Genomic DNA, 10373 nt, shown 5'->3' on the forward strand with positions numbered 1-10373 from the left:
CGGCAGCGGCGACCACAGGCCGAACTTTCGGCGCTCTCGGGCGCTGGCTGGCGATTGGTCCAGAGAGGAGGGGGTGGTGGCAGCCCAAGTCAGCCGCTGCAGTGGCGGCGTCAGGTGAGAGCGCGAGCCGCAGAGACCGGGCGTGGCGCCTGCCGCACAGGGAGTCGGAGCCAAACTCACGGCGCGGCCCTGGGAGTCCCGGGAGGAAGGGACAAGGAAGCACTTGCAGAGGAGACGCCGGAGCAGAAGGGCGCCGGCACTGAGCAGCCCCGAAGTTGTCTCTGTCGAGTCGCGCCGAGCCTGGGCATGCACGCGACGCCCCCGGGGGTCCGGTCGCCCCTCAGGAGCCCTCCGAGCGCGCGCTTGAGGCCGGACGAGGGCGGGCGAGGGTGCCGAGCCGCGAGCGAACGCAGCAAAATGAGCGGCGAGGGCGACTACAACTTCAGACGGGTGGCGATTCGGCGCAAGTCCAACTCCTCCTACCTGCCGCCTGGGACCCCCCGGCCGTGGAGTCGGTCCTCGTCGTACCTGGAATGGGCCGAGACGGCCACGTTCAGGGGCCAGGCCCCCGCAGACGCCCCAGGTAAGCGCCTCGGGAGGTAAGGGGTGGGAGGGGGTGTTGTCGCAGTTGATGGACCGCCGAGCGCCCTGCAGGTGCGCCCCGTTCACCGCAGCGGTGGGAGCCAGTTCGGAAACCTTCCCAGAGGGCTGCGCCGGGCCGCCTACCCACCATACCTATTTTGTCCCTTCCCTCAAAGGTCCTTGGCGGGAGCGCGCCTGAGGCTGAACCTATCAGTCCTGGAGGTCACTTACCAGGGAATTCCGGAAGTGAAGGATAACTCTTTTTTTTTAAGTTTGATTAGGAATTAATAACCTGAAGTTATTAAACACTGAAGTTTAAGGTTTTTCGCTAAGTTGCTTTCGGCAGACCTTGTGAAGGACTAGTAAAATAAATGCGGGAGGCCGATGTTCGTCCTGGTCCGGCCGCTTACCTGTTGAGTGACCTCGGACCAGCAATCCTGAGTGCTCCGGTTTTCCCTTTCGAAAAAGACGCTTGAGTGTGAAAAGCTGCAGGTCTCTCAGAAGGAAACATGTTCCTACTATCAAGAAATTCAGTTTTTATTGTGGTTTTGTATTGATAAATTAAGATATCAGTAATGCGGTATTTTGAATTCTGAATTCTCCATCGACTCTTAGTCTTGGAAGAAATCCTCAAAATGATCTCTTGCAGCCCACAACTTCTCCTTCACTCTTTAAAGGCATTCTGTTCTCCCTAGGCGGGCTTGAAGCTATGTAGAACACATTAGGGATTTTTTTTCTTGAATTGCAAAACTTTTCTTTAACCCCCACCCACGGCTTTTGAGCTCCTATTGTGCCATAAGCAGAGGTGGGTTGTGTATAGACCAGTTATAAGGCAGAAACCTTATTTGAGTAGCAGAAATACAAATGCTTTTATTCACTTACACTCATTTTATTCTTATTAAGCAAAGCTGTTATGATATTTTAACTGTGAAGTCTTGGAGCTTTAAAATTTTTCTCTGTTCTGTCCTAAAGCTGTAGTATTTACTCATAGGACAGAAAAGCATGGTGGGTGATGAATTACAAATTTATAGCCACATTAGGTAAGGGCAGAAATAGTGATATGAGAAAATATATAAGCAAGTAATCGAATCACAATGGTTTAGGTCTCAGTTTCCTCATCTTCGAAATGAAGACTCTGGTGAAATAATCTCCAAAATCTCTTCCCAGATTCACTCTAAAATGAGTAGAGAGGTGTTTTCTTCCTTTTAAGTGAAAATTCGTTACTTTGTTTTGAAGTTACTTATTTATGAATTTTTTAATTGTTTGAGCTACTCGATTTCTTTCTTTTTTTTTTTTTTTTGTAGTATGCGGGCCTCTCACTGTTGTGGCCTCTCCCGTTGTGGAGCACAGGCTCTGGATGCGCAGGCTCAGCGGCCATGGCCCACGGGCCCAGCCGCTCCGTGGCATGTGGGATCTTCCCAGACCAGGGCAGGAACCCGTGTCCCCTGCATCGGCAGGCGGACTCTCAACCACTGCGCCACCAGGGAAGCCCTACTCGATTTCTTAATCATCAGCAGTTTTCATTTGGAGGGTAAAGGGATCCAATTTCTTTACATCATTATTTTACTGAAAATCTTGTGCTTAGTTTCAGACTCTTTGAGTAGGTGAGCAAAAGATGAATTGCCTCCTAGAAGTAGGAGCGAGCAGTATAAATCATTTCTACAAGGCAGTTGTGCTTATGGAAGAGTCCTTTTTTCTTTTCTATTCTCTTTTTTCTACAGAGAAAATCCAGAACACTTTTTTTTTTTTTTTTTTTTAACAAGATGGAGGACCTAGCAATAACTTTTCTAATCTGTTAGGGTGTCTCAGTATTGTTTAAAAGAACTCAAAGTTCTTGTTGCCATTATTTTCAGGGTTGAAAATTAATTACTGGATCTTCCTAGGTATGCTTATTCCTCTTTACAATGATGTAATCTATAGTATCTGTTGGAGAGTGACCTAATGTTTTGAAAAGTAGTCTGACACTATTGAGTGACCACACCCCATTCAATTTGGTGAGGTAAAAACATTTTAGAAATTGCTTCCTTCTTTGAATCTAATCTGCCTGCCTATTAAGTTTCATCCAACTGTTTATCATTATATAAGTAGGATCCTCCCCTCATCAAAAAGTAAACCAGGTTTAAATTCCCAAGAAGTGCCAATTTACTCTGTAGTACCTAGAAAAGTATTTATATATGGAAACTACAACATTTAGACCCATTACATGTATAGTGGATGTTACTCATAATCGAAGTGTTACTTTCCCTCTTGAAGAAGGAACAAAAACTAAGAATTCAGTTTAGTGTTGTTGTGTTATACTCCATGACTGTGAAATCCGTTATTTTTAGAGTTCTCTGCTTTTTCTCAAAAAAAAAAAAAGAAAAGAAAAGAAAGGGAAAGACAAAGAAAAAAGTCTACCAACCACATCCTCCATATATATCTGAATGGCAATGTCCTCATCTAGGTGAGGTAATTAAATTAAGATATAGGCTTTGGGGTCATATAGTGCCCAAGTTCAAGTCCTTATACTACCGGTTTTATGAATCGAATCAAGTCTCTTAATTTCTCAATTTCTTCATCTGGACAATGGAGATAACAGTACTTTATAAGATTGTGGGGAGAATAAAGTAAGATTATATAGATAAATGGCTGGCACAAAACAAGTGTGCAGGTTAGAATCATAACAAGGAGTCATTATCCATTTCTGTTTCCCAAAATGTCTGGCACTAGGACTGGCACATAAGAGACACTGTAAATACTTGTTGGATGAATGAAAATCCTTCCCCTCTGGTGTTCATAATAGCTACTGTTTATTGAGTGCATTTTCTATATCTAAGAACTGTGCTTTGTGATACATACACACCTGAATATATATGTGTATGAATTTATTTCACGACAATTTTAAAAGGTAGGTAGTATTATGCCCATTTTTCAGCTAAAGAAATTGAGGCACAGAAAGTTTTACTAACTTGCTTGGAATCGTAAACTGGTACTTGTTAAGCTAGATTCAAATTCAAGTGTGCCTGGCATTAAAGGCAGTGCTCTTACCACACATCACATAAAGCATATAATTCCATTATGGTAAGAACATACATTTAAAGGGATATTTTATACACACACAGTAGGATGAAAATTTTGTTACTTTGTGTGTGTGTGTGTGGTTTTGTTTTTTGTTTCTTTTTTTGGTCCATCTTTTTTCTATGCCTTTCCCTTTTTTCTTTTCTATCGTCTGAATATCTGAAACCCTTGGTGGGGGGAGAGTTTGTCTGTTGAATATCACTGAAGGTAGCTTATTTCCTCAGTTATTCCTTCGTTTTATGGGAATCCTGAAGGATCTTTATTGAAGATGCCTTTCTTTATAAAATGTTTGTTTCTACTTCCAACCCATGACCACTTTGATTAGCCAAGCATTTCTTTGACTTGAAGAAGGTGTAAATTTAGTTCAGGTTTGCTAAGGGGAGATCAGCATTGTTGTCATTAATTTTTCCACTTTGGATTAGTGTAGGTCTGCAGACTTTCTTATCAGTTGGCTTGGATGGAAGGCAGATTTTTCCTACACCATCCTTTTATCCAAGGTGTAGCCTCTTCATTATGGGTCCCAGGTTCAGTCCTTTCCCATTTCACAAGCTCAAGGCCCATGTCTCCCCTTCCACTGCAAGAGCTGCAGTTCCTGGGCTCTAGGTTCCCCCACTAGAGTTTAGGTTTATTGTTCTTTTTCTTTTTTTCTCTTGTCCTTGGGAATCTCCTTTATTTTCTTATGATTTCAGCAGTACATTTAAAAGTATATCTGTTGTAATTTATTCAGCATCTGGGTGCTTTGTGGTGAAGGACTTTTTACACTATTTGTGCAGACTTTCTATAAGTAGAATTCCTTTTTCCAATTCTCACCATGGTTAGAATACTCGATTTTCAACACATACTCCAATATCTTGAGCACTTTTTGAGGACTAATTTTACCTTTGTTGGAGGAGGAGGAATGAAGATTTGGGTTATACCAATAAGAGTAATTACTGTTTATTGAATGCTGATTCTGAACCAGGACTGTATGTGTATTACTTATTCTTATGACAATGCTGCAAGATAGATGGTATTATCATTTTAGAGAAGAAGAAAAACCAAGTTGCAGTGCTCTACAACCAGCCTAAGCTTCGGAGATAGGATTTGAACCAGGTCTCTCTGGCTTCAGTACTCACATGCTTATGATACTAGTTCTTAAGGTTTCCCAGGGCTTTGGAGGCAAAGCCTCCATATAACATATATGTGTTTCATATATGTTAGGGCTAATATTGTTTGTAACATTAATGAATGCATATTATATTTGAGAGAGTGATCTAAACACACAATTTATCTAAAGATTTATAATAAAATGGTGATGTTAATTTCATCAATGATTCTTAGAAGCTGCTTAAGATGGACTTTGAAATAGGAAAGTCCTTCAGAAGATCAGGAACCAGGAAGTTTTCTTATTTCTTGGAAGGCCAAGAGCAGTTTAAAGAGTAGTCAGTCATCTTTCAATGAATAGCCATGTAAACTTGTGAACCTAGGAACATTGAGAGACTTTTAATCCACAATCACCTATTTGCTTGCATTCCTTTCCTCTACTGAGAAAAACTCAAGGTCATGGATCTAACTGGTGACAGAGAAGAGGACCTGGATTTATTGGGGTAGGAATTAGGGATTGGCCCAAGGCCATTACCTCTGTACTTAAAGGGCACGTGGATTCAATCTTGGTGTAGTCAGGGTGACCCTCTTGTTAGGGATTAATTCAGCTGGTGATTTGAAGTTGAAGCCAGTGCTCATTTACCATTCTGAAAATCCTAAGGCCCTTTAGAATTATGCTAAATCTACTCTGTCTGTGCTCTATAAATGGAACAACAGAGCCTGGTGACAGTACATTTGTTTACAACATGGTTTACTGAATATTTTAAACCCTACTGCTCCAAAAAAAAATTCCTTTCAAAATATCACTGCTCATTGACAATGCACCTGGTCACGCAAGAGCTCTGATGGAGATGTACAACCAGATTGTTTTCATGCTGCTGCCACAACATCCATTCTGCAGCCCATGGATCAAGGAGTCACTTCTTCTTTTTAAATTAATTTAATTTAATTTAATTAATTGGCTGTGCAGTGTGGCTTGTGGGATCTTAGTTCCCTGACCAGGGATTGAACCTGCGCCCTCAGCAGTGAAAGTGTGGAGTCCTAACCACTGGACCACCAGGGAATTCCCCAAGGAGTCATGTCAATTTTCAAGTCTTATTATTTAAGAAATGCATTTTATAAGGCTATCATAGATAGTGATTCCTCTGATGGATCTGGGTAAAGTCAACTGAAAATCTTCTGGAAAGGATTCACCATATTAGATGCCATTAAGAACATTTGTGATTCATGAGAAGAGGTCAGAATACCAACATTCACAGGAGTTTGGGAGAACTTGATTCCAGCCCTCGCGGATGAATTTGAGGGGTTCAAGACTTCAGTGGAAATAACAAGAGAATTAGAATAGAAATTGAGCCTGGAGATGTGACTGAGTTGCTGCAGTCTCATAGTAAAACTTGAATGGATGAGGAATCACTTCTTACGGATGACTAAAGAAAGTGGTTTCTTGAGATGGACTCTACTCCCAGTGAGGATGCTGTGAAGATTGTTGAAATGACAACAAAGAGTTAGAATATGATCAATACATAGACTGAGTTGATAAAGCAGTGGTAGGGTTTGAGATTGACTCCAATTTTGAAAGAAGTTCCACTGTGGGTAAAATGCTATCAAACAGCATTGCATGCTACGGAGAAATCGTTTATGAAAGGAAGAGTCAATTGAAGTCAGCAAACTTCATTGTCTTATCTTTAAGAAATTGTCACAGCCACTCCAGCCTCACCCTGATCAGTCAGAAGCCATCAGCATCGAGGCAAGACCCTCCACCTTGCAAAATGATTACGACTTGCTGAAGGCTCAGATGATGGTTAGCATTTTTTAGAAATATTTTTTAAATTTTTATTTATTTTTTGGCTGCATTGGGTCTTTGTTGCTCCACGCTGCCTTTCTCTAGTTGCAGTGAGCGGGGGCTACTCTTTGCTGCGGTGCGCAGGCTTCTCATTGTGGTGGCTTCTCTTGTTGTGGAGCACAGGCTGTAGGTGCATGGGCTTCAGTAGTTGCAGCATGTGGGCTCAGTAGTTGCATCATGTGGCCCCTAGAGCACACGGACTTCAGTAGTTGCGGTACGTGGGCTCAATAGTTGCGGCACGTGGGCTGTTGGGTGAGTGGGCTTCAGCAGTTGTGGCTCGCGAGCTCTAGAGTGCAGTCTCAGTAGTTGTGGCACATGGGCTTAGTTGCTCCGCAGCATGTGGGATCTTCCTGGACCAGGGCTCGAACCCGTGTCCACTGCATTGGCAGGTGGATTCTTAACCACTGCACCACCAGGGAATTCCAATAATGTATTTTTAAAGTAAGGTATGTACAGTGTTTGGAAATGTAATACTGTCACACACTTAATAGACTATAGTGTACTGTAGGCATAGTTTTATATGTACTGGAAAACCAGAAAGTTGTGACTTGCTTTATTACAATATTCACTTTAGTGCAGTGACCTGGAACTGAACTGCAATATCTCCAAGGTTTGCCTGAAAATTCTTTTCTACATGCATTTGCTGGAAAGTTGATTGAAAAAGGATTTAAACATGCATTTAATTTTATGGATATGAGTATAGTGTGTGAAATTCAGTAGGTTTAGACACAAGCTCATGAATCTGTATTTTTTAAAAGTATATCAGATAATTCCGATATTCAGCTTGGTTTCCAAATGCCATCCTACCAACTGCATCAAAATTACTTGGAGTGCTAATTAAAAACCAGCAGTACCTTAGATAAAATGAGCCAGAATCTCCAGGGGGTAGGGTTAGCTGTATTTTTGACAAGAGCCCCAGATGATTCTGACGTGCAACCAACTTCATCAACTACTGCGCATTTCCAGGCTAGGGTAAACCCCACCTCTGGTCCTGAGCTCAGACAACCAATATTTTTTAGGTGCAAGGCAAAGAATGATATAGATTGTCCCTCAACTAACACATCATATTGGCCCTCTGTATTTTTGGCAAACTTTTTGCCCATTTCCAGTTGATTTCTAATTGTATTTTTTACATTTGATATACTTTTTTGCTTGGTTCTTTTTTCTCGACTTAACCCGTTAAGTTGAAGTAGACTTTAATTTATTCTGATAGACAATTTATATACGACTTGGAGTATCTGACATGAACACAAGTGACCTTTCATTTCAGTCTTGGTTTCTTAGTGTCCTTTATTGCTGCCCTCTCTTTCTTTCCTAATCTGGAGGATGAAGCCACTCCTCATTTCACAGGCTCCTTGTCCTACACCTCCACTTCTCTCCAAATGAGGTCTTCCTAGACTTTAAACTTTGATATTCTCTGGAGCTTTCTTCCTTAAACTGCTACATATACTTCCATTGCTGCCTCCGCTTCTTCATCCCCTCATCCCATCCTTCTCCCTACTTCCTTTTCTTGGTCTAGGCTGGCTTCTGTTCTAAACTTGATCAGTGTTCTAAGTCAGCAGTGAATTCCTACGTATCATCCAGTAGCCTGTTTGTAGTCCTTATTGTTTTTTTTTGTTTTTGGCCGTATGGCGAGGCTTCCCTGACCAGTGAAAGCGCCGAGTCCTAACCACTGGACCGCCAGGGAATGCTGCAGTCCTTATTCATAATTTCTGGGTGGTATTTCCTTCTTTTTTCTTTTTTTGGCCATGCCACGTGACTTGTGGGATCTTAGTTCCCCAACCAGGGGTCGAACCCACGATGTTGGCAGTGAAAGGGCAGAGTCCTAACCACTGGACCGCCAGGGAATTCCCGGTATTTGCTTCTTTTTAAAGCTCTTTTCTTGGTCCTGATTTTCAACTGGATCTCCAAGTTTATTCTTTTGACTAGGTCATTTTTCTCCTTTCTCTCCTCCAGCATTCCCATTATTTCCTTCCACCTCTTACTTGGTGGTGTCATCCACCCTCTGGGCTTCTTTCTCTTCACTGCTGAATAATGTAAATGTCCTAAGAGTACCAAATTGCAGCTCCTTTTTCTGCTGCAATCTAGCCAGTCCTCCTGACTTTCTTGGAGGAATTATTAACCTTGCTTTTTGTTAGACTTCAAAGTTTATTTTAAATCTGCTCTTCCCTCTTATCTACTTGCTACCAAGTTAGCCACCCAGTTGTTATTGATTCTTCTTCATTTATTGATTCTTCTTCATTTCATGATGGTGACCTTTGTCTTATTTCAGGGCACTTCTCCCACCAGCTATCCATCGCCCCCCTCCCCCAATTAATTTTCTTAAATCTGGGAATTGTTCATCTCCTTCCCATGGTCAAAGCTTTCTATGGCTCCTAACTGCCTGTTATTGATGTTTATAATGGAGTACTCTATATCCACTTTAGTGACTTTGGTTAAACCTTTACCAGTAACCCTTCAGTATAGAAATGGACCTTTCAAAATTCATACAAACATTTAATCTTATTTGAACTATTCAATATTAAACCTAGAATAATCATGCATTAGTCATGCTTTAGGAGTTGTGTGTGTGTGTGTGTGTGTTTTCAGGAATAAATTTGGCATTGTTTGTAGAGCATTGTCCAGAATTAGTCATCTGTCCTTGGAATGCAGTTAATAGTGGGTGGACATTAGCACCAGTAAGTACTCTTAGAGCCCATAATCTGTTTTGTATTATTGCCTCACTTATGCAGGAATAGAGTGAATACAAACTCAACTGCTGTGCCCCTCTCATACACATACCCACTCACTGGAATTAAACTGTCAACTTCACCAACTGCTGCATCTGCAGAAACCAGGGAGCTGCTTCCGTTCTGGGGACTGCACCGAGCCACAGTGAAGCCTTGCTGCAGACAAGTATCTAGTCTGCTCTGCAAGGCTGGGTTGTTCCCTGGGGCCTCTGGCAGAATTTTGTGTTAGGACACATGTTAATAAGTAGCCTTTAAAAGTGCCATGACTTTACCGTATGTTATTTGTATTTTAAAAATATATGCTAGTGAGTATGTTTAGGAGGTGAAAAGTCAGTATGTAGAGCCAAATAAATTATAAGATACCCCAGCTGAAGAATACGCTTATAGTTTCAAGTGCAGTGTAGTGTAATGTATGGGAAGTTATCAAATTATAGACGAATTCAGTTAAAATTAATTACTAAAAACCACTTGTAGAAAAATACAACTTTTAAACAAAAGTCATCTTTATTTCCTCTGCAGAAAATTGACTAACATGTAACATTTCTTTTCCTAAAACATGCTACCTTACCTTAATGGTGTCATATTGATGATGAACCAATATTGATAAGTGATGTTGGGAATCCAAAGATGAATGGAACAAATTTCCATCCTAGAAGGGGGATATTATGTGTAATAAACACCAGGGTATAAGGTCACATTAGGTGTAAGAACAGTGATCAGAGTGATCATATTTCAGAGGAAGGCACTTTTTTTTTTTTTTGCGGTACGTGGGCCTCTCACTGTTGTGGCCTCTCCTGTTGCGGAGCACAGGCTCTGGACACGCAGGCTCAGTGGCCATGGCTCATGGGCCCAGCCGCTCCGCGGCGTGTGGGATCTTCACGGACCGGGGCACGAACCTGTGTCCCCTGCATCGGCAGGCGGACTCTCAACCACTGCGCCACCAGGGAAGCCCGGAAGGCACGTTTTTAACTGTGCTGCGTCTACACTTTGAGGAAGACTGCACATCTGACTCGTGCCTTTGGAGTTACCCATGAGCCCGTGTGCTGGTTCATGCATCTGATTGGAGCACCTTCCTGCTG

The 10373-nt window shown here is 42.0% G+C and overlaps 1 protein-coding gene and 1 non-coding gene across 2 annotated transcripts in view; one reads left to right on the top strand and one right to left on the bottom strand.

The window, feature by feature from the left end:
• The first annotated feature begins 306 nt into the window (after positions 1 to 306).
• FGD4 (FYVE, RhoGEF and PH domain containing 4) overlaps positions 307 to 10373 on the top strand; it is a 200841-nt gene continuing 190774 nt past the window's right edge. Inside the window, exon 1 of the mRNA XM_007452184.1 lies at positions 307 to 583. Within this exon, the coding sequence (XP_007452246.1) occupies positions 307 to 583 (277 nt within the window). The remainder of the gene's footprint in view (positions 584 to 10373) is intronic.
• Positions 5713 to 5785, bottom strand: TRNAE-UUC (transfer RNA glutamic acid (anticodon UUC)). Its single transcript has one exon. It is a non-coding gene; the product is annotated as a tRNA-Glu (tRNA).

This window comes from Lipotes vexillifer, unplaced genomic scaffold, assembly GCF_000442215.2.
Source record: "Lipotes vexillifer unplaced genomic scaffold, Lipotes_vexillifer_v1.1 scaffold1, whole genome shotgun sequence".
Classification (NCBI taxonomy): Eukaryota; Metazoa; Chordata; class Mammalia; order Artiodactyla; family Lipotidae; genus Lipotes; species Lipotes vexillifer.